Source organism: Chelon labrosus (genome assembly GCF_963514085.1).
Source record: "Chelon labrosus genome assembly, chromosome: 7".
In the NCBI taxonomy this organism is placed as follows: domain Eukaryota; kingdom Metazoa; phylum Chordata; class Actinopteri; order Mugiliformes; family Mugilidae; genus Chelon; species Chelon labrosus.
This window is the reverse complement of record NC_140343.1, coordinates 2733848-2761027: the sequence shown is the minus strand read 5'-3', so window position 1 is coordinate 2761027 and position 27180 is coordinate 2733848. Positions and strand designations below refer to the sequence as shown.

The following is a 27180-nucleotide window of genomic DNA, read 5'->3' as shown; positions in this document are numbered from 1 at the left end:
GAAGTTTATTCAATATCCTCACTGACTCAAAGTCTGTATCATTGGAAAAGGTTAGATTTGATTACAAAGCAGATTTAAAAACTTGAACCTCAGCTGAGGCTGGTTTCATTTCATTGCTTTGTCATATTCATGATTTATACATACTAATCCTATATATTATACATCATAATTTTAGAGATTACTCCCATTGTCATTGTCCATATTCTGTAAATACACCAATCAGCCACAACATTATGACCCCTATAACATTGCCATAACATCGACCATCTTGTGACAGTTCAGTGTTCTGCTGGGAAACTTCTGGACCTGGCATTCATTGGTGTGGATGTTACTTAGACATGTAGCACCCACCTAGACCAGACCAGGCACCCCCACCCCATAGCAATGACACTCCTTGGTGGCAGCAGCCATCCCCAGCAGGATGCAGCCTGACACAGACACACACACAAAAACACTTTAGGAACAACTAAAAAAAAAAACATGAAGAACAGCACAAGGTGTTGACCTGGCCTCCAGAGTCACTAGATCCCAAACTGATCAAGTATCTGCCTGATTGGTGTAAGATGCAGCATACGTATAATATATTATATACAAGACTATGAAAGTGGTCCAGGCACTTGAGTGAGGATGCTTTCAGTAATGGACTGAATTTTTGTTTTATCTGTATCGGTGTCGTACAATTCCTCTTAACTTACCTTTGCCCTTAAAACAACTCTCCTCTTGATAGTTATTGGAGAACTTCCAGTGGTTTGTCTGCGTTTAGGTTCTTGGTGTTCTCTGTCTAGTCATTCAATCCCAGACTTGCTCCAGGATGTTCCTATCAGTTCTCTGAATTGTGAGACCATCTGTTGCTGGACGTCGATGATGATTTTGTATGTCAAAGTTGACGTGCTTCAGAGTTATTTGGATCTGATCCGATGGCGTGATGATAAAAGATTAAATTCAATGTAGTAAACACTTAGGAGCCACATGCATACTAAACATTTTTTTTTTTTAATGTAGCATAACATCTTGTCACTCATAACCTGTCCAGTTTAACAATTTCAGGCTTAAGAGTCTTAAAAGGACAGGACAAGTGTGGTAAGGATGACGCTTTTACATATCTCAATATGTTTGTGGCTATATTTTTGAGGGTGTGTTGCTCCAGGTGAATTGGTTTATTCATGAGAATGGATATTGAGTTGTGGCTGGTTGACCTTAACCAGAGTATGACAAATAGCCAGAGGAACATTTGTACATTGCATACCTGGGTCTTTATTAGTTTCCAGATTTCTCTTCTGTGACGTAAGTTGTCTGGACGCACGCCCCATTTTTAGTTGAAGTCCATACATACGTCATTGCGTGCAGTTACGGTCAGTCTTATTTCGTTTTTTCTGGAATGAAATTAAAAGTGAAAGTGTCTTTTCCGCGGTGGGCCACTCTTTGCTGTGTGTCTGTGGAGGAGAGCGGAGGGACCGTTGTGAGAGAGTACAGTATTGATCTGGGGCAGTTCATTTTCTGCTGTCCCCGATGAGTTGCTCTGGGGGAAATAGCTAGTTTGTCTCCTGTCACTGTAGCTTCACAGTTAAAGAGGGCTAAAAAAAAAAAAAAAGGAGAGTTGGGGAGGAAAGCCACTTGTCTAACGGAGACGAGCTGCTCGGTCACAGAGGAGCTCCGTGATCACAGTGTCCTCAATTAGGCTTAAAATGTTGTATTCATACAGAGGAGTGATGTTTTGTCCCCTGAACACCTGTGTGTGTGTGTGTTGTATGTATCTACATGTGGGGCTTATGTTGTGTGGGCTCTCCTGAAGAAGGCAGTATTGATCATTTACCGTTTACTGTCCCCTGCTCCTTTGGGAATTGCTCTGTGGGAAGTGGTTAATTTGTCTCCTGTCTTTGGGGGGGGGCTTAGCTGTTAAATACCTCACTCTGTCTCTGCGGCGACACATACTGATATCATTGATCGTCATGTTCGATGACAGTAATGCTGAACTGATTGCCGAATAGCTGTCATTAACTAAAGAAGTCTAATGTAAATACAAAAATAAATAAAAAGTAGTGTAAGGATATAGTGAAGTTAGCTTCTAATTCCCATTAATAACCAACATAGAGTGGACACACCAGGAAATGTCCAATTAAACATTAAAATAAAAATCCCCTGTATTTTTATTTCAATATAGAAATACTAAAAAAGAGGTTATTTATAGGGCCAACAAAGCCTGTAAATTTCCAAACTTAAATAACTTTTAAAAAGTTTCATTTTTCAGAGATGAATGTGTGGAGTTAAAAAAATAAAAAATTCTTTGCGATGAAGAAGCTATCAAACCTTAAACCCCCTTCCAAATCTAAGTGTTTTGCTTGTCGCCCATAACTTGTACTTCTGGACGTTCGTGGACCTTGCAGGCTCTGGTTGCCTAGGTGACCCTCTTGCATGTTTCCCACACATCTCAAATGATTCCCAGTGAAACGAGCACAACATAAGAATATTTGTCGTGTATAGATGGAGCTAGCTCTCCTCGATATCGACGCTCTATTTCAAGAAAGCAAACACCGACTCCATCTGGGTTGTGGACGTTGTTTTTTAGCATTTGGGGAGGTCTTGTGTTTGGGTCGATGAACTGTATCAGTCGCTCCCATTGGCCGTCAACTCAAAATTGAGATTAGCTCAACCTGATACTCGCCCACCTTTGCCCAAGTTTTTTTCGCATATCGTCACAACAACTCTCTGAATTTTATCTCTTGTCGCCACATCGATGCTAGTTTCCTTCTGTGTGTACGTCTTTACACCATACATCCTCCACTAATATCACGTAACTCTATGATTTGACTAAATGGTCAGACTATCAGTGAAATAAAGAACTTACACATTTCCATCTTCTTTCAGTGTGTTGTTCTTGCACAAACGCATTAGATCACTGCCTCCTGCTTACGCCTTCTGTTTACAGCAGCCTTCCTATATATGCATCACTGCGTGTGACACTTAATAGCATAGCTCCTCTCTTACAGTTTAGCTTGGGTACTCGAGGTTCACGACCCTGGGTCTATTTCAGAGAGGATTATCATGCCGCTATCCGTCTCGCATTGAAGCTTGTCTTTCATTGCATTCCCGATTTAATGAGTTTGTGGATATAATGAGCAGTTTGGAGCAGCGTGCATTGGATTCCCGCGACGATTGAGGCTAATAGAAAACATTTCCTGTAATGTTGTCACAATTTTAGTCTAATTCTAATAGTTGTTCTAAAAACTTGAGTTACGCAGAAGTTTCTCGTTGGTGGACGTCTTTACATCTTTAAGGTACAAGCCAACCTTAAGTTAGCCTTACTTGAGACAACGTGAAGAGCTATTTCTGTGAAGAAGCATAAAGTAGTGTGTTTCACTTTTTTATAATTATCTTTTAAGTCAGCAAAGAAAATATAATCTTGTTGTTGTTGGTTCAGCCTTGACGTCATTGAACTGAGGCGTTCAGCTGTTACTCTAAGGTCTGCCGTGACTTTGAAGGACCTTTATTAGTACATATGCCTCTGCCTACCCGTTTATGAGCGGACTATGCCAGCGGTTGAGCAGGACTGTCCGCTGCTAGCAGATGCCCGCTCCTCCCTGGTTGCGATCAGCATTTTAGCGGGCTGCTGCCAGCTCTTCCCCCGGCCCAGAGGGACCAATTAGACCCTGGCAGCTGCACCCAGAATGCCACCGTGGAACAAGGGGGCCGTGGGTGGGATGCTGCGGAAGAGAAGGGCAGATAAAGCTAAGGACACGCATGTAGACACAGAAAGTAACAACGCTTAGTTTCTATAGAAGGCGCCGCTGCTGAAACCAAAGAAAGGATATTTTGTTGTGAGCTGGAACCGACAAATTCCTCGGGAGGAGTCGACTCTGAAGAGAAAGGTGGAAAACATTCAGGGGGTCAGTTTGTTTATTTGGAGCCTCTCTTCTTCAGACCACCTGCTAGTTTTCTATAAGATCAAGAAGGAGAAAGTGGCCCCCTGGCCTCACCAAATTAGCACCCAGGTCGACAAGAGACTCTGCTGTTCCCCGTCACACCGTTGTCCCACTTTCTGACTTCTGACCTTTACCCCCTGAACCCTAACTTCTCCCCCTGATAATTCAGTGCCATGCCCCCCCACCTCCCCCCTCCACAGTTACTGAGCTGATCGTGGCCCAGGGCCAGAGTGAACTGTCAGACATGAGTCCTGTAGTTATTCCAGCAGGCCCTCTTCATTACATTGAGACTCAAAGGTCAAATATCAGCGTCATTGCTCAGGGTCATCTGGAAATCTATACTCACGCAAACCTTTACAGTAACACAAGGAGCCCTCTTTCTTATCTCAGTGCCATCCTCAATTGCTATATATATGTATATGGCACTCTTAAAGAGAAGTATCGTAGAGGGCGTCCAAGTAATAAAAACATGCCATCACTCGGTAAATGAAATGTTCAGCTTTGTGCAGGTTAGTTATCTAACCAAAAGTCCTGAACAATCAAACCAATCAGCACAAATCCTGAAGTACCGTTCCATGTTTTTAGAAGCATCTTCATTCCTGCTCTTTCTGCGTAAAATGAAAGGATTGCTGAAATGGTGTTGAAGGTCTCGCAGTGTGAGAGATGAGTGGCAAACTATTACCAGTGTTCTTGTTCCCTGACCCTGATGGAGCTCAGCTTCATGTGATACTAACCTTTATCCTTTGAAAGATCTGTCTCTGCTTTCAGTGGAGTGTGAAGAACACCTTCTGTAAATACTCCATATTGCAGTTGCGTCCTTTCGCCTCTGTGGTTCCCTTTTCGACACCCTGACCCTCCCTCTCCCCGGCTGGTGCTCTGTTCCCCTTCTCTCTTAACACTTTGACACATTCATGATGCTTGTGTGTCTCCCCGCGGGCTTGTACATCACCTCCTTGTCTCTCACTCAGTGGCTGAAACAGAAGTTGAGGGCCGGTGTCCGACCGGCTGACTGGGGTCTATCACTCACTGGCCCAAAAGAATCGGCAGCATGATGGATGCGCACAGCGCTGGCATCTGCAACCAGAACCTCAGTCCTGCTTTAAATCTGTACCAGTGAGCCCTCTGCTCCCGTGTGTGCCGTGACTGACAAACTGCAGGGCCATGCATGTGTCTTCAAGACATCACTCAGTGTGATGAATCAAAGTCAACCCTACATAGTGTGGGTCCACACACCAGCTCTTCTTTCTCAAGATTATATTATTTCTGTTCAGGAGTCTTGTCAGCCAAGATGTCCAGGACACAAAGTACAACAACACTTCACAGCAGATAACAAACCACACAGGACACCACATCCAAGACCAGGGACCAGGACACCCACAGAAGAACTGTGTCTGTTTATGATGAAATGATTCATTGGGGATTTATGAGGAAATCAGATAAATCGACTGATTTTATTTTCTCAGTGCCCTCTAGAGGCACTGAAAAAATCATAACAATAAGTTGAGATCTTTTCATCAACTTATTGATGCTGCACATCAGCTGTTGTACACTGATGACACTATATACCTTTGACTAGCTTAAAAAGCTCTTATACGTGTACACACACACACACATGTTTTTATGGCTATGTTTATGATATTGCAGGACAATGACACCGCAAGTTACGTACGACGCCAACGCCGGTGCGACTCAATGCTCTCTCGGTGCTCGTCAGTCTGGCTCGCTCTGTAAAAACTCCACCCAAACACTAGTCTGCGCTGTGTCTTTTTTGCCAGTTGGGTTAATTTTTGTTTCTTCTTCCTGCTTCACTTTCAGCGGTGGCGTCTGAAACTTTTGCCAAAATTTCTCCGAAGACGAGTCATACAAATGTTTGTATCGTATTAGACATTTACCCTAACCCTAACCATCTTAAGTACATAACCTTTACCAAGGCCCTAATTGTAACCTTTACCCCTAAACCAAGTCTTAACCCCCAAACGGCCTTGTACAGAAGTGAGGACCGGCCAAAATGTCCCCACTCTGCCCGAACGTCCTCACTCCGTTGGTGTCATCTGACCTGTTGTTATTCCACATCTTTCTTTTCTTTACTTCCATCACAGTCTTCTGTCGTGACGTGTATTGTTCAGATCAGAAGTTCACATCCCTTGTGGTTTCTGGTGCTGCCCTTTAGGGAGGCACTCACTTAACCTTCATGTGCCCCCGTCACACTTGGAAAAGGGTTTTATGAGGCACGCATGCCCACAGAGACACACCTACACTTTCTGTACTCGCCAATAAATGCACATACAATGTATGTAATAATGGCAGCCCTTAAGTGGACGAAGCCCCGGGCTCTTCCTCTCGATGCGTCTAATGGGATCCGCTGACTGACGGCCAGAGTCATCCCTCCGACCAAACCCGACGCTGTGTACGTGACACAAACGTCCTGGGACATGAATGCGTCGTATGAGGCGAATCGCAACCTGACGGAGTCCCGATCGCCACCAAAGATTTCGTCAGCTTTCAGGGTTGAGGTCAGGGTCAAGGTTGAGTTCACAGGAAATGCATGTTTTCGTCATGTCTTATTCACGTTATTGATGTTCTTTATGGCTACAGGAGCATATGGCTGCTCTGGAAAAGCACACACGGGGGCCATTATCATTCAATTATTCATCAAGGATGTTGTCAAGTCTCCTCGCATATTATTCAACATTTGGAAAAATACTTACTGAGTGATTGTGCTGAGATATTTTATTGTTTGTTTTGTCCTTTTTTTAATTTACGTTGACAGTAACTTGAACGTATAGATCCATAATATAGCAATAGAAACCTTTAAATACACATTCAGGTCTAGAAAACAGGCTGATCTTTATTATTGAAGTATATAGGTTATATTTTATCACACCTTGAAACTTGTCAGTAAGAAAAAATGTGTTTGTAGCATATGGAAAAGTCTGATAACACCGATAGCACTTGTAAAAATTAGGGGATTCCCAAGGCCCCAATTTCATTTCAATTTATTTATTCAGAGATATTTCACTTTTGAAACAACAGTTATGAAAGATGTTTTCACTAAACCAATTTTGTCATTAGTTTTTTAGTGTTTTTTTTTTGTTTGTTGTGGTAGTTCTACAATAATCCCCCTCTATCTCTGTCGTCACACTTTTTAAATTCATTCAGCTTTCAATCCTGACGATCTCAGAACTGGAGGTAATGTCATGTTATGGATCTCCCTCACACATGGACTAATCTCATTAACCCTAACCCTAACCCTAAATTTCCAAAATATTTATATTATTCACATAGATTAATTAATACTGGTGAGAGGATTTTATCAATTGATGTGGGATTGTTTTTTACGGCTGGCCCTGCTACACACGAGAACTCCAAGCCATAATCAGTCCAACTGCACATAGTTTCAGTTTGCTCAGATGATTTTCAGCACATCCCAAAGCAACTCTACATTTAAGTATTTTTTTTAATATTCTTATATCTTGTCTTATACCATCTTGCAGTTTTGAGCCATTTTACTTTCTTGTTTTTACGACCAACCACCCACCAGCATGCATTTGTGTTTGGCTGACCGGAGGAGTCCCCCCTCCCCTGGTCAGCTGGTGTACATTACAGCTGATGGCTCCACTGCGATGATGGACGAGGCCACAATCCAGTAGCTCCCCCACCCCACATCTTCTCCCCCACACCATCACCCCCAACACCCTCCCTCCTTCCCAAACCACACCGTCCCCCACCAAACACGCCTCGATGTGGTGACATCACCACCACACTGGCTGACAGCATCTGCTGATGGCACGCACCAGGGGCCTCCCGTGTCACTATGTGGCCCCATCAGCCTGTCAGCTTGAGTCAACCCACCACTTCATCCACATACACACTAATGGAGCCCCTGAGTATTCCTCTAAAAAGACTCTAGCAGCTCCATAACACGCAAATACTTCTATTAAATATAATCCTGTGTGTTCTCTGGCGTCTAACTTGTAGCCAAGTGTTAATTTGGTCACGAACCGAAGAGTTATTGATTAATGGCATACGTCTGTCATCACATTTACAGTAACACCGGTTCTCTGAAGGCACTTCTGTTTTTAGTCTGCAGGAAGGAATCAAAGACATATAGAGTAACACAAGTCTGTCAAAGTACACAGACATGTGCTCATGCATCCTCAAAGCTCAGCGTTATTTTTAAAATTGTGATTTAATGAAATGACTGTGTAATGGTAAAGGCATAAATAAGGGTGTGGTTGATTTGAGTGACAGGTCGGTGCCCTAACAAGTCTCTAGCCACTTGCCTAGGCATCAACCACCCGCCTCAACGCCACCTTTTATAACCCTTTTTGTTTAGCCAGGAGTTGGGTCAGGCGCTGCCAAGTTGGCGGCGGCAGGAAGCACCCACGTTGAGCTTCAGAGCCACTCTTCAGGAAACGTATGGATGATGTCATTGAGGCTGTTTTGGTCTATATTCATAGCCAGTGCTAGATACCTGTCCCAGTATCGCTGTGTTAAGCTAAAATCAGCCATTGAAATCTCATCAGTGGAAAATCAGATATTTTTCAAATTAATGTACTGACTATTTTTTGACGAGTCTATTCGTTTTTGGTTAACTACAAAAATATAACCCAACTTTTCCTTAGAAATTGTATTCAAGCATTATAATGACATATTTAAACATGATATCTATGAATGAAGAACTCAGAGGAAACGCAGCAGACACAGGGAGAGCAGCTAAACTACTCATAGAAAAACAGCACATAGGTTAGAACCCACAACGTTAATGCTGTGATGCAGCAGTTAATGTTGGAAATGTACGCTGTTTAGTTTTATAGGTCCATATGTGCAGATACAGTCTGCTTACAACTTGTGAAAGCACTGGAGCGCAGGGAGCCATGCTAGCGTTTGGGCTTTTTAGTTAAATATTGTGACCCGTCAACATTTTCTATGGAAATAGATTTATTCGCATAGTCATCATCATTGCAGCCCTAGTTAAAATTTGTTTATTTCTTAAGCTAAATTATTTTCTAACATTTCAATGGACCAGAAGAGTAAAAATGAGGTACACTGTGAGACACTATAGACAGAGCTGGCTTGAGTGTTAAATGGACATGATGCATCGTCATATTTTTCCTAACACGAGACTCGTTCACTCGCAGCATATCCTTCAAAGCTCACATTCAGATCTAGGAGAGCACGATATGCGTTGAGTTGAGTTTTGGGATGCAGTATTTTTAAGACCGTGGAATGCAGTTCTCTGTTGACAGGGTGTGGCATGAAACCCTGTTGACATGTCTGGATAGTCTGTCAGAAAGTATCCCTGGGTGTCAAACACGCACAGATCGTATTATCGTAACCGCGTCGGCTTGCAGTGGGTTATTAAATTGTGGTAACTCCCTTGTTAAGTCTGATGTTAGCATGGCACCGCTGTCTCCTGTGAGAGTGCTGGAGCTGTGGGAGTCAGAGGATGAGCCCCAGGGGACGGGAACAAGGTTGGCAGGGGGAAATAGGCACTGTCAATAATAAGATTTATTATCCATCGGTTCGTCCCAGGGAGGGGGCAGACAGAGACTGCTGTTCCCTGGAATTAGACGTCAGGTACTGGGAGGCAGACTTCTGGGGGATCCATAAGAGGATGGAGGATTGGAGGTTCAGTTCAGTGGCCTGTCAGTGGCCCCAGTTAGAGGGCTGAGGAAGAGCGTGGAAGACAACTCCACTCAAAGTCTAGTCCATGCTGCTTAGATGAGGCTCAGTCATCTTAGGAACGGGACTCTAGTTCAACATTCTCCATAAGATCCACTTATGTGACGTTGATAACGCAGGATCTACATGAACGATTTGTCACAGCTTTTGAGTAAATTCCTCAGCTGGACTAACAGAAGAGGATCAGACCTGTTAGAGGATGAACGAGGAAAAAAATACTTAATGTTGCTTTGAAAGTTTGATTCTCCAAAGGGCATTTAGAAATCTTTAGAGACTCAGTTTGTTTTAGTTGAGTTATTTATCAGACGTTTGTCTCCAACCTCTTTTATAATGAATGTGTGTTTGAAATAGGGATGTCCCATTCAAGTTTTTTTTTCCCCCCTGATCCGGTGCCAATCTTTTAATATTCAGCATGAGCCGATCTGATATTAGATGAACAAAATGTCCTCCCCTGTAGGCTCCTGAAGTCTTTTCTTGTCTTCCTTGTATTCTCCTACATAGCTCGTTCCTTTGACCTAAATTGAAACGACTACAAAAAGATTGGCCTTGACTGAAGCTCGATACCGATCTGAGCTTTTTAAAAATGCCTGGATTGGCCCTGATACGCAAAAAGGTCGCTATGGTTTATTACAAGCAATTATCGCACAAATCCAACAAATAAGACAATGAAACAGTTGTTAAATATCCAACAGTTTACACAGATTATCTAAACCATTAAATGTGGAGGAGAATCCGAAACAGAGTCCATGTGAAACACAGATGAGCAGGAAAACTCCTTAAACCAACAAGTCCTTCGTATTGTGCATATGTATAGTTAACAGTTCAGGGTTGACTGCTCAGGTTTATTGCTCCATTGTAAAGTCACTGGCGTCCCAGATCACTCTGTTAATCCCTCATTTTCACAATATTGCTCTGGTCATTGAGGCCATTGTGGAGTGTAAAGGAGCACGAAGACAAGAATTGATGTGACGCTTAAAAACCGAATGGCCTTACATAATCCTACTGTTAATGGTTAACGAAACAAAGTAATTAGTCATGTCACAACATATAACCAATCTGCTTAATCAGGACAAGACTGTCACTCATGCTGGTACGTGCCTCACTCTTTTCACTGCTGCGTCAGAGGATGAAAACTCAGAGGGATATCTCTGAAGAGCATGTTGAAACAGCCCTTTAAGGCGGTCCTGCCGGACTACTTCCAAAGGCAGCAGTGAGTACAGCGTGAGGCAACAAGAGTAGATTATCTGTGGATTCACAGCAGCAAGTCGGAGCGGGGGAGATGGATGGACGGCACGCGAGCTGCATGCGTCTGCAAATGGTGTCTTCTCAGTGCAAGGCGCCACTTCTAAGGCAGGCCACTGTCAAAGGTCTATTAAGGGAAGATTGAGACCCCAGGTGTATATGTGTGTGTGTGAGTAAGGGTGTGTGTGCGTATGTGTGTTCACATGCTCATTGGTCATGGTCTTATAGTGGAAGATTGAGACCCCATTGCTCCCAGAGCCACTCAACCAACACAACCTGCAGTGGTTTACAATCAGAGCAACGGCGTCCATCCATCGCCGCTGACACAACACACACACACACACACACACCCACACCAACAGCACAGCTCACTATAGATGTCATTAAACAGTAGCCAAGGTGGAACAGCTGTGTGACAGCGTCTCGGACACGGTGGGTGTCATGAGGTTTGCGAGGAGGGTTTAGCGGCAGATTGAGGTGCAGGTTAGGGATGCGGGGTTGAGGGGAGTGTACGAGGTCGCTGGGTGGGAATGGTGGCAGCACCTTTGACAAGCCCTATTTGTCATCTGCCAGGACGCCCAAATAGCTCTGACTGCAGTACAGATGGATTGTGGGAGAAAAAGTGACTACAAGCGAGGCAACTAATCCTGAACAAACCACCACCCCCAGCCCTAAACTCTCCCTCTCTCTCTCTCTTTCTCTCTAGCTTTTTCTTCTGCTGTCTATTTTTCTCCTGGTCATAATCCACTCAGACCTTTTCACCTACAGAATAAGCAATCATTTTCACAATGTTAATTAAAAACAATGTTGATTTCCTGAAAATAGTACAGGTTTGAAACGTAGATTGGTCAGGGGTCGTACATTCCAGCTGATCACACCTTGGATCATATTTTCACAGTTTTGGCCTCATTTCTATCAAATCTGAAAACATTATTCTCACCAGTCACTCGGACAGTTGAAAGAAAGTTTAAACAAAACATGGGCAGAAAAGTGATGAAACATGTTTAAAGTAAACTTGTATATAAAAGACATTATCTGGAGGTGTAAGTGAAATGCTGGAAACGATCATAACACTGAAGCTTAACCGGGTTGACGTCCTCTGTGATAAAGTTCCTCAGGTTAACGTCCCTTCCAAATAAGTCCGGTCGTCTTTGTGTTGAGTTTAAGTGCAACTTTCTTGGCACAGACATGCTAGGTGATATCGGTTCGGTGTGTCCATGCCTTTAGACCGACACTGACGCCTCATCATTCACAAACAGTTCGTGGTAGAGTTTAGTCAGCAGTTTGGAGAGAGCACGATGACCGACAGACTAATGTTTCACTGTAGATGTTTAGAATTACCATTAGCTAATTAGCTGGCCTGTTAGCTGGTGGTCAGTGGATAGAAAGGAGTAGTGACACTGGTCATTTTGATCAAAACAATAAGTGTTTTTTCTTTAAAAATGAACACAAAATGCTAATAATTTGATAATGAATCTGGATTTGTTGCCAAACTGGTACCGGATCAAAAATGTAGCCTGCTGTTGGAGCCCAATAATAGATGTGTCGGGTTTATTATGGTATAACATAAAAATTATAAGTTTTGTATAAATCATTCTTACTTAGACATGACACATGTGCAAGCCTGGGTGTGTATGTTTTTGTGTGTGTGTTTCCTGAACATGGAGGCCATATTTCGACAGTAGCTCTCAGTGATTTGTTGAACAGTAAATGTTTGTCTGAGATGAATTCTCCAGCTGATCCAGAGCTGCATCACGGCTGACAAATGAAACCAGCGCCTGAGGGGAGGAAGAATGAGGGGGAGGAGTGGAGAGAGGGAGAAGGGGGGAATGTGTAGAAGTGGAAATCGAATCATTTTATTGTTTGTCACCACAGCCCTCGTGGTCACGGTCTGTTATTGGACGCTAATTAAAATGGCAACAATCCTGACAATTGGCAATTAAAGACTTGTGAAAGAGGTGATGGGAAATGAGCTCCTCACCGGGGGCATAAACTCATTTGTTATCCCTCTCTCACACTTCTCTTCACTCTGTCTTTTCTTTACTCATTAGGAAGACAAAGTGCTGTCACTGACCACCGCAGTGAATGATTGGTAGAACGGGGAAGAGGTAGTGCCGATAATGACATTTTTTTTTTTCCCAGTGCAATAATTTGAATGAATACGTCGAGCAACTGATTCATGTTGCATTAAATCTTGCTTTTCAGCAAGTAGTGGTGGAGGGTTGTTACCTTTTCATCAACCACCATGCAGCTTGTGGCAAATTAATTCATAAAAGGTTTTTGAAGTGCATTCCTCACAAAAGTGTCAAATCCCTGTCTGTGAACGCCGGTCCGGGAGGATGTTTCTGCTGTACTGCAACTCGGATTATTGTTTCTCTCGGAGATAACATCATTGTACACTTCATGGCAAATGGCTGAGCCTCTGGGCCAAAGTTAATTCAGTCAGGAGAGACTTTATTGACGAAATGGCTTTAAAGAGTTTTTAAAAATGTGTTTATTTGATGGAGTGTGCACAAAACTAACAGCTGAAGAGACAATATCTTTAGGTGTCTAGACCCCGTTAAACCCAATCAGGGTAATTTTGTACGACTGTGTTGCTTTTACTCTTCTGTCCGATACCGCATGAAGCCCCACCATAGACTGTATATAAATATGGACAATGTGTTGCCACTTCCTTGCATTGGCTGTTTTCCCGGGGATGTGGCCGGCGCCATCTTGCAAGTTTGGAGCCGGAGTCCAATCGGTACGGTCCGAAAGTGGAGCCACGCAGAGCCGGTTTATCAGTGCCCCGCCCACTCTTCCTCCAGATTCACTCGCGTTTTTGTTTAATTAATACTATACTCTGCTCTACCTCCACCAGTTACAAAGAAATGTTGGATTATACACTGTACTTAAGTTTAATTTTTTTTTTTTTTACAACTCTCATGGTCCCAAAGGGCTGCTTTACAGAGCAGTTGGCATGGCAACTGGTAGTCACCATTATGTCACATCCTGTTTCTATAGCGTCAATAACTAAAACGAAACTTACCCAAAAAGGTGACACTTGAACATTCATCAACTTTATATTAACTACCTAAAATGACAGAAACCATCCTTTGAAAAAAAAAAATATATATATATTTTCCGTGTATTTTAGTCTTTTAGTTTGGCCCAAGTCCCGCCCACTAACATGGAAGTGGAGCTTATGACCCATACGGCAGACAGCCACCAGGGGGAGCTCTACTTGATTTAGCTTCACTTTTGAGGAGCAGTCCTGTCCGTCTTTATACAGTCTATGAGCCCCACCCAAACAATTTGATTGACATGGCAGATCTTTGCTGGAGCAGAATCAGTTCCTAACAGAGACCAATTTTCCCCTACAAACATTTTGTAGACAGCGAGAGTCGGGCTGGTTTCTTGGACAATTGGATGATTACCAATTAATGCAGGCTGAGAACTAAAAAGAAGCGTCTACACTTATTCACTGTGTGTTCAGAGTCTCCAGTCCCATGAAGTCTTTGATCTTAGTAAACCGATGTGAAGAAGGGACTCGGACGATGCTCAATGCAAATTCTGTTCTTTGTGCGAGCGTGTCATCCAGCCCAGGCCCTCATAAACCAACATGATGGATACGCCGCTAAATAAATAAATAAAAACACTTAGTCCTCTTTTTTTTTTTTTTTTTTGTCTGTGCCGATCTCTCTCTACACTCGCGCCTCTTCTCTGATGGATTTGTAAAATGATATAACGAATGAGACTGAAAGTGAGAAGGAAGGAGCGAGGGAGGGAGTCTGGGCAGGAGGAATGAAGGCAGCGAGGAAAGAGACAGAGCACATGATTTATTAGACTCATAAAAATTCTGCCTTTGTTATTCCCTCTCATTTTTATACGTGAAGCTTATTAAAGAGCACACCTGCCAGAGTCTTCAGACAAACTTGTGCGAGTGTGTCTGTGTGTGCATACGTGGTTTGACTCATTTCAAATGTTGTGAATGTGCCTTTTGATGTTTAATTACCGCTTCTGTTTCTGACTGTCCCCCCTTAGATCCCGCCTCATCCTACCATCGCAGCCCCTCTTCCCAGCGGGTGTTCAGGACACGGTACAAGATGGTGACCCGCCCGGGCTCCAGCTCTGCGCACAGCCACCACTACAACCCAGCCCTCTCCTGGCGAGCCAAGAGGATCCAGTCTGCCAGGTAGGCCGCCGCCGCCGCCGCCTTAACCGAGACAAATGCCCACACGCCTCCTCCAGGTCCTGCCTTAATGTGGCTCGGTGGGTAATATCCCTCATTGCAGAGCATCGCCCTGTCGTTTATGTCACCGTCATGTGTAGCGCGAGTGGAAGAGGTCGGGAATTTATGGTGCTCATTTTTACACAGTAGATAACACGGAGAATAAACCATTTACACCAATGTGCTCCTCACATTAATTCACAGCCGAAGGGAAAGCATCAAACCCAGGAAAGATACAGAGAGAAGGAGAGAGAGAGAGACGGGTGGCTCTCTCGCTTAATGTCTCGTCTTTTTTCCACCTTCATTAATCTGACTTTCATTTCCTCTGTCTCAGTACTCATCCTCATGTCATTCTCACATCCTCACTCCAGATATAAACCACCAGCAGGGTCTTGTTTTCACAGTACGTCCTCTTTAATCAGATTCTTGTTACTAATTATTGTGAATTGTCTGTAATAGTTAACAACAAATCCCACAGTTAGTTCCCCTTAACAGTCCAGAAATCACTTTTAAATAAATTACACCAGACAGTTATCTGTCACATAAGCAAAAACAGATAATTTCAAGATTTATAACACATAGAACTGGGATCTTTTTAGTGTATATGCTGATGAAGAATACTGCTCAGACTAGAGGTTGTGTCTGGTCTTGTTGCTGAACTGTTGGTGACACATTTTAAAGTTGGCACTTAAAACTGTAAAAAGAAAAATAACTTACACAGGGTTTACTATACAATGTTAATTCTATGGTGGCCTCTCTGTTCTGAATTTAACCTGATGGAGAAAATGGCACGGACCACTAAAGTGGCATGTGAAGCTAATTGTGTTGTTCGCTGATAAAATGTACGTTACCATTCAGAACGTGGAGATTTAAATTATTTAAAGAGAGATGGTGAAAACACGGAGGAAATTGCTCCAGACATAACGGGAGTTAGCTTAACTTTATAAGTGCTAGCTAGCAAAGTTAGATTGAAAGTCAGTAGTTTACTATAAATTGGATTTATTCGCTGATACATTATTTCATCCACAGCATGCCACGTTTCAACAGCATTATGTTCAGTATTCATGTAGATAAACTGCACAGGCTGCTGCTATATGTCGCTTAATCCAATATCCGCGTTACTACAGTAATTTATGTGCCAAGTATTGTTTAAAAGTTGGGATAAGATCATACTCAGGGGCTTTTATTAAGACTGTAGACTTTATCTACACACAATCTGCAAGTTAAACAGCTCTGTTACAGTTTTTCTGCAAAATATCCACAGATTTCTCTCATGGTCATGGATTTATAATTCTATACCTAGTTGGATTAATAAAGTGTCTGTGTGTCTGTCTATCACAAATTGCAAGAGAAAAAATATGTATTTTTGTAATTTGGGCAAACTGACACTTTAAAAAGGGCACAGAAGTGGCTTTATGTCAAAATGTTGAATAGAAAAAAACGTATTACATCTAAATATTTAGAAGATCACCCAAACTAGGAAATATAACTTGTGCTGTTGTTTAACCTTGCGAACAATTTCACAGTGAGGTCCTGAGCTTTGTGTCGATGAGAATCCTCCACGGCATCACCGTGAACAGATTTGATTTCGTCGCCGTTTCATTGGTAGAAAGTAGCTCCATGCCATTGGTGGAACGTGCACAAATGTCTCCGTAGCAGTTTGTCGCTGATGTTCCATTCGTTTGGATAACCATTTGAAACGCAAACATTTTTGTGTGTTTGTGTTTTGTGTGAGTTGATGAAGGAGGTTCATTTGTGTAATCCAGATTGGGTGAGACAGAGGGACCCGGCCTGTGGCTGGACTCAGCCTCTGGTGACTTATTACTATTCATTTAGCTGCTGCAGTAAATATTGATTCATCAAGGGATTTTCAATTTGAGCCCTGTGACATCCTGTGAAATATCACCAAGTGTGTGGTAGTGAGGAAAGAGATAGGGAGGGAGGGGGACAGGTCGGGTCCCTAGGGACAGTTGCCCCCCCCCCCTTCCCTTCTCACCCTCTCACCCACTCCTTTCTCAGTGCTTATCTATCTGTTTAGCTCCAAAGACCACCACCACTTTTATCAATTTGAAGCTATTGAGTGGAGCATGAGCTCATATTCTCTGCTCTTAACTACTGAGTGCTGCTCTTCATCTTTGGCCTATCAGACCCACTGATCCCTGTCCTCATATGTTCTCAGCTCTTATCTCGGAGCCTGCTCATAGCTTGAACCCCCATGCGTCTTAAAAATACCAGACCCAGTCTTCTTCTATAGCCCAAAGGATCCCGGCGTATTCAGGTAGAACAGATTGGACACGGTGACATAAAACAAATATCTCGTTATATATTTCATACCTCCACGACGGCGACAACTGGGATCATGTTTTGAGATGTCCCTCCGTCTTTTCCTGTTCTAGTGAAGGCGATATCTGAGGAATGCCTCGACTGAGTTTATTCAAATTTGGAGCAAACATCCACTCGGGATCATCGATGTACTCATCAGAATTTGGTGGTCAAAGGTCAAAACACAACGTCACCCATAACTCGTGAACACAAACTCTCAAGCGCCTCAAATTAATATCTTCAAAATGTCTGCGTGGAGTCAAGGATGAAATGCAGAGATTGATTACGTCCCAATCCTATGAATTTATGTTGTGGACACCAGTTTTGACCACCTGAGCTTTCTCTCTAAAGATCACATCATTTCCATGGCGTGGTAGAAGGGTTTAAATACTACAGTACCCATGAGCTGTGCCTTCTGCTGCAGTGACTTTGTCGTGAGAAAAAACTAAATGCAACATCGCAGAAACAGAAATGCATGCTGGGAGTCATAGTTAATGCATACCTTGAAGCTTTTGACTACTGACGATATTTCTCCACCTGGTCCTGTTCTGTGCCAGCCTCTCCAGGTCTTGTCATCTGTATCCTGCTCTTTCCATCTCAGCTGTGACGCTCCTCCTGCAGGTGTTTCTTGGCCTCCCTCTACCACGTTTACCCTGTGGGTTCCACTGCAGGTCTTGCTGTGTGATGGAATACTTTGGTTTACGCAGTGTGTGCCCAGTCCATCCCCACTTTCGTTTCCTTATGTCCACTTCTATTGCAGGTTGCATTGTTCTTTCTCCACAGCTCCTCGTTCTTTATTTTGTCAGGTCACCTGATGTTAAGAACACGTCTGAGGCAGTGGTTGGCTTTATCAGTGAACCAGATATTTAATCATTCGTACTGATGATCTAACTGCACAATGCCATCAAAGTGTGCCAGCTGAGTCATGTAACATTGACTATTATAGTAAAGTGTATTTAACTTCCCTTGCTCACACTTCACACCTCTGTTATCCTGCAAATTCAGCAAACTGCAGTCGTTATATTTTTAATGAATGGAACAATTAGAATAGAAAGGACCCTGAAACCAATCAAATTTAATGCTTCATTTAGTTCATGACCAATAATAGTAGTGATACATTTACTAATACCCTTTTAAAGACCGTGGCAGAAAGTGTTTATTGTAAATAAACTCTGCACACGATGGGATAGTCCTCCAACCATCGGAGCCATTTGTTTGCAGACGATGACGTGTATGACTACGTCGTTGTTACTTTTCTGTCCATCACCATGTAAAGGCCCGCCCAAACGATCTGATTGGCCCAACAGATCTTTGCTGGACGGCAATCAGTTCCCAACAGTTCCTGACAAATTCTCCAAAGCATTTGTTGTTCTGTGAGTTTTTGAGGTCAGCTTTTGCCTAATCTAGTTTGCAGCTTTGTATCTTTGTATGTTAATTTTAGGGAGTGTGTTACATATTACTGTCTTTTAATTCACAGCAGTTTATCTGTAAATGTGTAATTATTATCACTTTTCCGTCACCCTAACCGACCAGTTCTGCTCATCTTTCTCATCCAGTTATCCTAGAAATGTCCTGCTCCCTGGCCCACAGGATGTGCGGCTCTCCCTACCCAGCATGCCGTGCTCTTACCTTTAGTTTTAACCATAAAGAGCGTGGGTGGGTGGGGAGGCTGATTTAGTGCCGGGCGGCAGTTTGAAGGGGCGGGGGAATCGGCCGCAGTATTTCAGACCCTGCCACCAGAAAATAGATATAATCTCAACATTAACTCCATTAATAGTAGCAGGAGTTGAATTAAGAAAGCCGTAAAGCATGCACAGTGGAGGATAAATTACAGCCCAGCCCTCCTGTCATCTCTCTCACACCCTCCCTATTTTTCTCTCCCCTGACCCAGCCTTTAATTTTCTATAAACCTATGTTTGCTCTGTCGCTCTTCTGTCTTTTGATCTAATTTGATCAAATTTTCTGCTGCGCTCTCTCACTCGCCTCCATCTTCCTCTCTTTGATTTCTGCCATAAATGGTAAAACCCTAAACACGGCTAGACACCCCAGACCCAAATAAGTATACTATCTTTGAGTAAGTATATATATATATCTATGCACACATACACACTCGCTAACACACACTTGGTCCGGGCGCTCATCTCCTTTAGTGCCTCAGTATCGATCAGTACAGGATGTAAGAGACTGGGCAATAAAGTGAAGCAGCGCTCCCTCTTCTTCACTTCTCTCCTCCTTTTCCCGCATTCACTCCCCCATTCATCCCCTTTTATTCCCCAGTTCATTCATTTACTCATTACTTATCACGTTTGTCATTCACCTGTCACCGACAGTCGTGTCTTTCAGCCGCCGTTAACGGTATATCCTACACAAATACTCTCTGGTTTGAGTTAGAACATAAGATTAAGACTCATGTTCTAACACTAAATCTGGATTTTTTTATTTTTTTCCCCATCACAGCCGGCTTCCGTTAGGTTGGATTTGATAGGATGCGTGGTAACGACGTTTCTTTGGTTTCCTTTAAATGCCTGAAGAAGAGCAGCGCTCCTCACTGTTGGAATTAGCCAGATGACTGTTTTTGCTGCGCTCTGTTTCAAGGGTAACTGTTTCCCCAATATGAGCTTACTAATGCTTGGGTTGCAGACAAATAGACAAGGGCAGCATTATTCTGAGCAGTCGCGCGACCCTCCAAATTCCTCCCTGTCACTAAAACAAAAGTTGGATCATTCATCAACGGCAGCGGTATTGCTGAATCGCGCTCTCCTTTATCTGTGCGTCGCATGGTCAGAGCAGTGCACATCCACACACCTGCACACACACACACACACACACACTCGTGCAAACTAGTCTCAAGGGAGTTTGTCTGTGCCCTTGCCCCGTCCTCTATTTCTTCCTGTTTTTCCTCCACATTTTCTACTTTTGTTTTTTGATGAGTTTAAGTTTTGTTTCTTTGACCTCCTCATTAGTTCACAACAAACCAGAAAGAGTGTACGGCACACAGACTGGGTAGGTTCATTAACTGACTGACAGAACTTTAACACCAATATTCAATTAAAGAAATCATTTTGGGTGTAACAGTTGTTCCATTAAAGGTGTTATGGACTTCAGACACATTCCTAATTGCTATAACAAAAGGCAAATAACTATATAATCAATTAAAAGCCAAACTACCTGTTTAGTTGTTAACGACCATGCAAAAGAAACGGAGTTGAAACCATGGACTGTCCATAAAGATGGATGAACCCTCGGTAGTGCCTGACTCCACCTAACTCCTCTACCTAGGAAGACTGCTATAATACCAAACTTTGACTTCACCCATCTAACTGTCAGAGCGCCCAGTTCCTTTATTGATGCATAACTTTTTAAGCCTTGATATCATTTAAACAGATGAGTACTGTAAAATACACCAAATAGCAATAAAGTCTTTTCTGATTCTGGACAAACATATTTGGCCACACCTGACCGTTACACCAACAGGGACTGTATTGACATTGCTTTCAAATACATATACGTTAGTCTTCCTCTCTTTTTGGAAGACTTTCCACAAGATTTTGGAGTGTTTCTGTGGGATATTGTGTCCGTTCATTCTGTAGAGCATTTATGAGATTAGGCACTGACGTTGGACGAGAAAGCCTGGCTCCCAATCTCCATTCCAATTCATCTCAAAGATGCTGGATGGGGTTGGGGTCAGGTTCCTACACACCAAACTCATCAAACCATGTCTTTGCAGTCCTCGCTTTGTGCACTGAGGCCCAGTCATGTTGGAAGAGAAACGGGCCTTCCCCAAGCTGTTGCCACTTTCTAATAGTATCACCTACAGTTGACTGTAGAATATCCAGCAGGGAAGAAGTTTCACAAACCGTCTTATTGCAAAGGTGGCATCCTATAACAGCACCACGCTTGAAGTCACTGAGCTGTTCAGAACAACCCATTTTTGCATCACAGATGTTTGCAAATGGAGACTGCATGGCTAGGTGCTTGATTTTTATGCCTCTGTAGCAACAAGTCTGATTGAAACACCTGAATTCAGTAGTTAACAGGTGTGACCAAATACTTTCGTTCATATAGTGGATCTCCCCCGTACAGTTGTCATGACTGGATAAATCGGCTACAGAGACCAGGCTGCAAACATGATTATTCTGCTGTAAAGTTGGACATTCAAACATGGACGTCATTGTCATTGTTGGATCAAGCCTCTAGTGGACATTTGAGGTTGTTGATGTTTTTATGCCTTCACTGACAGTCATGGACTGAGGGGTTCTCTGTCCATACCTCTGTCTCATTCATGTGATTGTGATATATTAGGAAGGCCTTGAAGGAATTTCTTCAAATTGGGCACAAATGTAAACTTGGACTCAAGCATTGTCCTATAAAACGTTAGGGGTCAAAGGATAAGGTCATTGTGACCTTCATTGAGCACGTTTGCTCTCTTTGGCCATCACTCAACTCTGGAGCACAATATTTCAGGAACTAAAAGACCACTAACGTTGACTTTGGTATTTAGATGAAGTGATTTCTGGTGTTCTGTGTTGAGGTAAATCGTTTATTGAATTATTTCATTAGTAGGAATCTGGACAGACGTGTGTACTTGGCGGAGCAACCATGGGGCGGTAATTGTGCTTAAAATAAACAAGTATGAGCAATAGAAATGGTTTAGATTGTGACTCATGCTTGACTCCCTCTTGACGGATGCTCTCAACTCAGCGCTATTATTTCAAGTTGATAAGAACTATACTGAGTGAAGAATGCAGCTGTAATTACTCTACATGTGTCCCATCTAGATTTAGACGTCCTCAACTGCTCTCCTAACGTCATCTGTCCTATGAGTAGGGACACCTTTTAAACAGAAAGCCGTCACTTTGCCCAGAAAAATTCCTTTGAAGGAAGAACTCAGCAAAACTTGTTTCCTACAAAATTTAATACCTGAGTCAGAAGGTAAACGTTTCACCAGATACAGTAGTCAAATGTGGTTTATATTTATTTTATTTAAATATAACGATGACATGTTTCTATATTTTCTTATAATGGTAGACAAAAAGTCTTCATTGGTACAACAAAAGGAGCGGTCTGTCTGTGCTATGTGCAAAGAACGTGTGTCCAGGAACAACTTGGTTGTCCAGTAGATGAGGATCTGTGCATTAGACCAAGCTGAGGCATTTCTGTGAAGGGCATCAGGGCAAACTGGTTTTAGAAAGTCTGTAGCCGTAGAGGATTACCTTGTTGTGTCGGCAGTCGGCTCCTGCAGTAGCCCTTTTCACTAATTTTATTTTGCCTGTAGTTGGAACTTATTCACAAGGTTGCATGTATGTGTAGTCGCAGGGTAGTTACACACTGATGAGGCTCCAGCATTCACTGAAACAATAACCTCAAATGATCTTGGCATCAAATCTGCGCTTCTGTCTGTTTATAGTGCTTTGACACACCAGTCTGGTCTATTTTTGGGAGGGATGACTTTACGAATCCACTTCTGCCCGGTCTATGAACACCTGCGGCAATGACAACATTAATGACATTCTCCCTTTATTTGATAAGTAAAAACAAGAAGAGTCACTGAGGTTGAGCAGAAAATAACACTCATCTGTTTGAGTTCTTGGCTTGTTTGACCTACGTGGTTGCAAAAACGGACGCATAATCTGTTCTGTCGTCATCATGACCAACTGCATTTTAATGAGATCAGCGTGCACACATTAGAACATGTGTGTGAGTAGAAAAATCACTCTCCAACAAATGAACCGAGTGAGAAAGCATCCGAACAGACTGGGTATAGCACCCCCGGTCACCCACACCCCCTCCCCGACTGCAGCCCTTGTGTCAGGGTTAACTGTCGTCTGTGTTAACTGTTCATGTCATATCCCCATTAACCTCCATTGTGGCTCCCCAGGCCACCCGGTCCTTGTTTAAGCCTCCCTGGGTGGCAGTCAGCGCTCCAACATTAGCCTCCATTACAGCTCCCCTGGCTGCAGTTGCCCCGTGTAGGGCAGCCACTGATCTTGTATCAGTGAAACTGAGTGTCTCTGCTGCTGAGTTATGGCGCATAGTCCGGTAGTGAGCGTACAGGAACACATATTTGCTCCGGTTCTTTTTTGTTCTTTTCTTTTTTATCTGCAGCGGTGCAGCAGCTCCCTGCGTGTTAAGCGGCCGTGTCAGTTGTTTTGTGCGCAGCCTGCGTCCGGGGTAACCCTCTCTCTTCTCTGTAATGGGAGGCATGAACTCTCGCTCTAAACCCATTTCCAGCCCATCTGAAATACGGCAGCAAATTACCTCCAGCGGCGCCCTGCACACCAGCCCCAATCCGCCCCAAATAGAAGTGACAGGACAGCGCAATTTATCGCCATAACCCCTGCACCGCCCCACCACCTCCACCCAGCAGCCGCATACACACCACACGGCTCGCATGTACACATACACAAGACGACTGAGTGACTTCTGAATGGTGAGCATGTGCGTGGAGGCCTCCTATTGTGTGTACTGTACATACTGTAGCAGGAGTGTGTTATAACACTGTGTGTGTGTGTGGTCTCTACACTCCACAGTGTAGGGGCCAACCTCGCTGCTCTGGCCCCCTGCCCTGCCTATTATCTCATTGATTTCCTCCTCTCCTCTTTTCAATTCTCTCCATTTCCACACTGCCGTCCTTTCCATTAGAGGAGCAATTTAACAGAGTGCTGTGACATGGGAGGGAGAGAGAGAGAGAGAAAGAGGGAGGAAAGGAGGGAGGGAGGGGGAAGACTATGGGATGGGAAACATAAAGTGAAGAGGGGGAGATATAGTGGAAGAACTGGAGGGAAAAGGGGGTGGAGGTGAGAGAGGGATGATTGGATGGTTTCCTCTCTCAGAGAACAGCGTGACTAAAAAATGTGTAAACTGATGATTAGAGCGGTTTCAAACCAGAATTAGTGAAACTTCCACACACGCTCCTCACCTTTTTCCTTTTTCAATTCCTTCTTCCTCCCAGGAGTTTCCTCCAGAGCCGTCTTCGAGCCCCGCACGAGAGACCCCCGCCGTCCGCCCGTCACTGGAAAGGAAGCGCCATGTGCTGGATCCGTGGTTCCCTGTACCGCGTGTCGGCCAACAAGTTGTCCCGCACCGTGGCGGCTAACATGTCGATCAACCGGACAGGTACAGCGGCCGTCACTGCACTAATCATTAACACGAGTGGAGTCTCACAGTTAACTTCTGGTGAATGTCTGGTTCCCATCAGAAATTAAAGGTTGTAATTCACGCAGCCGTCGTTCAAAAGCAAGTTAAACAGCTCAAGTTTTAATTCCTTTGGAAAATTGACACCAAAGAACAAAATGCAAGTGTCAACCTATAATAAAAGGTTCTACAGGCTGCTGAATCTGAAAATGTTTGCTCTTGAGTGTTGTAGCAGCAGGTAAGTAGCTTCATCATGGCGTTTGCTTACCAGCTCTCCGGTGACTTTTTATGCTCATTCAGTCCAACATGGTCGGTCGGTTTTGGCACACAACCTTTGTCTTGACACTCGAGGTTGAAGGCCTGCTGTGCCAACTGTGTCGGGCCACCGGTGAGCTTTTGTGACCCTAGTTTCGGATGTGTTTCCCGCAACGTTGACTCCAGTCGGGTCACTATTGTCAGCTGGACACACGGAAGGCTGCTCTTGTTTTTCGTCTTCATCTTAATCTCAACAAGATCATCTATAGTGAATGAACTGTAGACCTATACGTCGGTTTGTAGCTCTTCCTAGCTTCCTAGCCTTCCAGCTAATGGTTGCTCTTCCTGTTTCCTTTTTGAACAACAAATACAGACTACCGCCACCTGCTGGTCTGAAGAGTTATTTCCTCTCATGTAGATGCAGAACATACACCGATCAGCCACAACATTATGACAGGAGAAGTAAATAACATGACCATCTTGTGACAATTCAATGTTCTGCTGGGAAACTTCTGGACCTGGCATTCATTGGTGTGGATGTTACTTAGACATGTAGCACCCACCTAGACCAGACCAGGCACCCCCACCCCATAGCAATGACACTCCTTGATGGCAGCAGCCATCCCCAGCAGGATGCAGCCTGACACAGACACACACACAAAAACACTTTAGGAACAACTAAAAAAAAACACATGAAGAACAGCACAAGGTGTTGACCTGGCCTCCAAATTCACTAGATCCCAAACTGATCGAGTATCTATGGGATGATCCACAGAGGCCCCTCCCCTCAAAGGCCCCCCACTAACAATATTCTGTTGCCAGACACCACAGGACATAGAAAATATCAGAATATCCTGACGAAATGATTTTGCATTTTGCCTTTGTCGCTGGTCTTCTGATTCAGAAGAATTGCAAACTGTTAAACAAATCCATTTCTGAATAGTAGAACGTTCAGTTCTAGCTGTTCAACTCGTGAGTAATAAAAACTTTTCAATTCTAAATGCTGTTCACTCAGAACTACAGTCTTTATCAGTAACAGTCTGAGCAGAGAATAAATCATAGGAGCACAAATCTCACGGATCGTTTTAAGCTAGCATTTCATACCTGATTTAGCCTTCAATACTTGGACATATTTCAGAAGCTGTTAAATGTATGCTAAGGGTCAATACACAGGGACATAGTAGTGTGAGTACAGGTCAGTAAGTCTGTGTTCACCCAGAGGTGATACAGGAGTGTTTATTCATGTTTGTGGCCGTGGCTCTGTCCACATGCCCTCTAATAGACTTAGGGGAGCTGGCTGGATTTGCCATCTGAAATAATAAAGTTGTCATCTGTCAGAGCGGTGAGGGGGAGGGCCGGGAAACGTGGACGGTGCAGATTAAAGCCCAGATCTCCCGCTACACCTTCACACTTTTACACATTCCGGCGCAACCAAAGCCGCAGGTGAAATTGAAGAGCTCCACACTCGTGACCAGCATCCCAACACACCCGAACATGGCCCCGCATCCTCTGGGAACTCGCCTCCGCTGTCTTCCGAGCAGGAGGTTGTGATTTCATTTCTTTGCATTCGCTCTTGATACGGAGCCACCTGCCTGTAATCCTGCTCTGCTTAAATCACACCGAGGTGCACACCCGATGAGAGCCTTAACAGCCAAATGAACTTCCAAAATTAGAGGTCTGAACTGGCATCTGTGACCCCAACCGCCTCGTATCCTTGTCCTCTAGTCCACTCTTCTCAGAGCCCCCAGCAGCCGTCCACACACACACCCGCACACATTTATTTCCCTCTGGTGCATTGGGTACATAGTGTTTAGGATGTTGTCAGACAGAGTTGGACGTCACGTTTGGCTTTGGCACCGATGCGTCAAACCAGCTCAGTAAAAATAACCAGTCACATATCAGGTTGTTATTGGATCCGGCTGCACAAACGCACACTCAGACAACTTCACTCTGTCACATCTAATGTGAATAGGTAGGATGGCAGTTTTTTTACTGAGCAAAGGCAGCATTTTAGAAAATGATGCAAAACAGAAGCTTTTAAAATATGGATCCATGTCTTTATCACTGTGCTAGACTAACTGCCTAATAACAATACCAATAATAGTAATGATGTCATGATAATTCTTCATATACTCACTCTGTATAACTCTGTGGTCATGTTTCCGTAAACCTGCGCCCTGCTGGATAGTGTTGTCACTTAATATTGGATTACATTTAATAGAATTTCTGTGGGTAGGTTAATTTGATGCCCTTCACACATTGGTAGGAACATATAGTGCAGCTTTCCACCTCTGTGTCAAAGAGGTTTGAATAACTAACCACATGTTTTCATTGGGTTTAATGTTCTGACACTCAACCCTGCTGATTCAGGAGAAACAACAAATCCAATGTGAAATTAGCTGATAAGCATTT

The 27180-nt window shown here is 43.5% G+C and overlaps 1 protein-coding gene across 1 annotated transcript in view; it reads left to right on the top strand.

Moving 5' to 3' along the window:
* Positions 1 to 27180, top strand: part of zc3h3 (zinc finger CCCH-type containing 3) — a 59575-nt gene that overhangs the window by 16591 nt on the left and 15804 nt on the right. Inside the window, exons 4-5 of the mRNA XM_084548234.1 lie at positions 14871 to 15021; positions 24332 to 24495. Coding sequence (XP_084404360.1) covers positions 14871 to 15021; positions 24332 to 24495 — 315 coding nt within the window. The remainder of the gene's footprint in view (positions 1 to 14870; positions 15022 to 24331; positions 24496 to 27180) is intronic.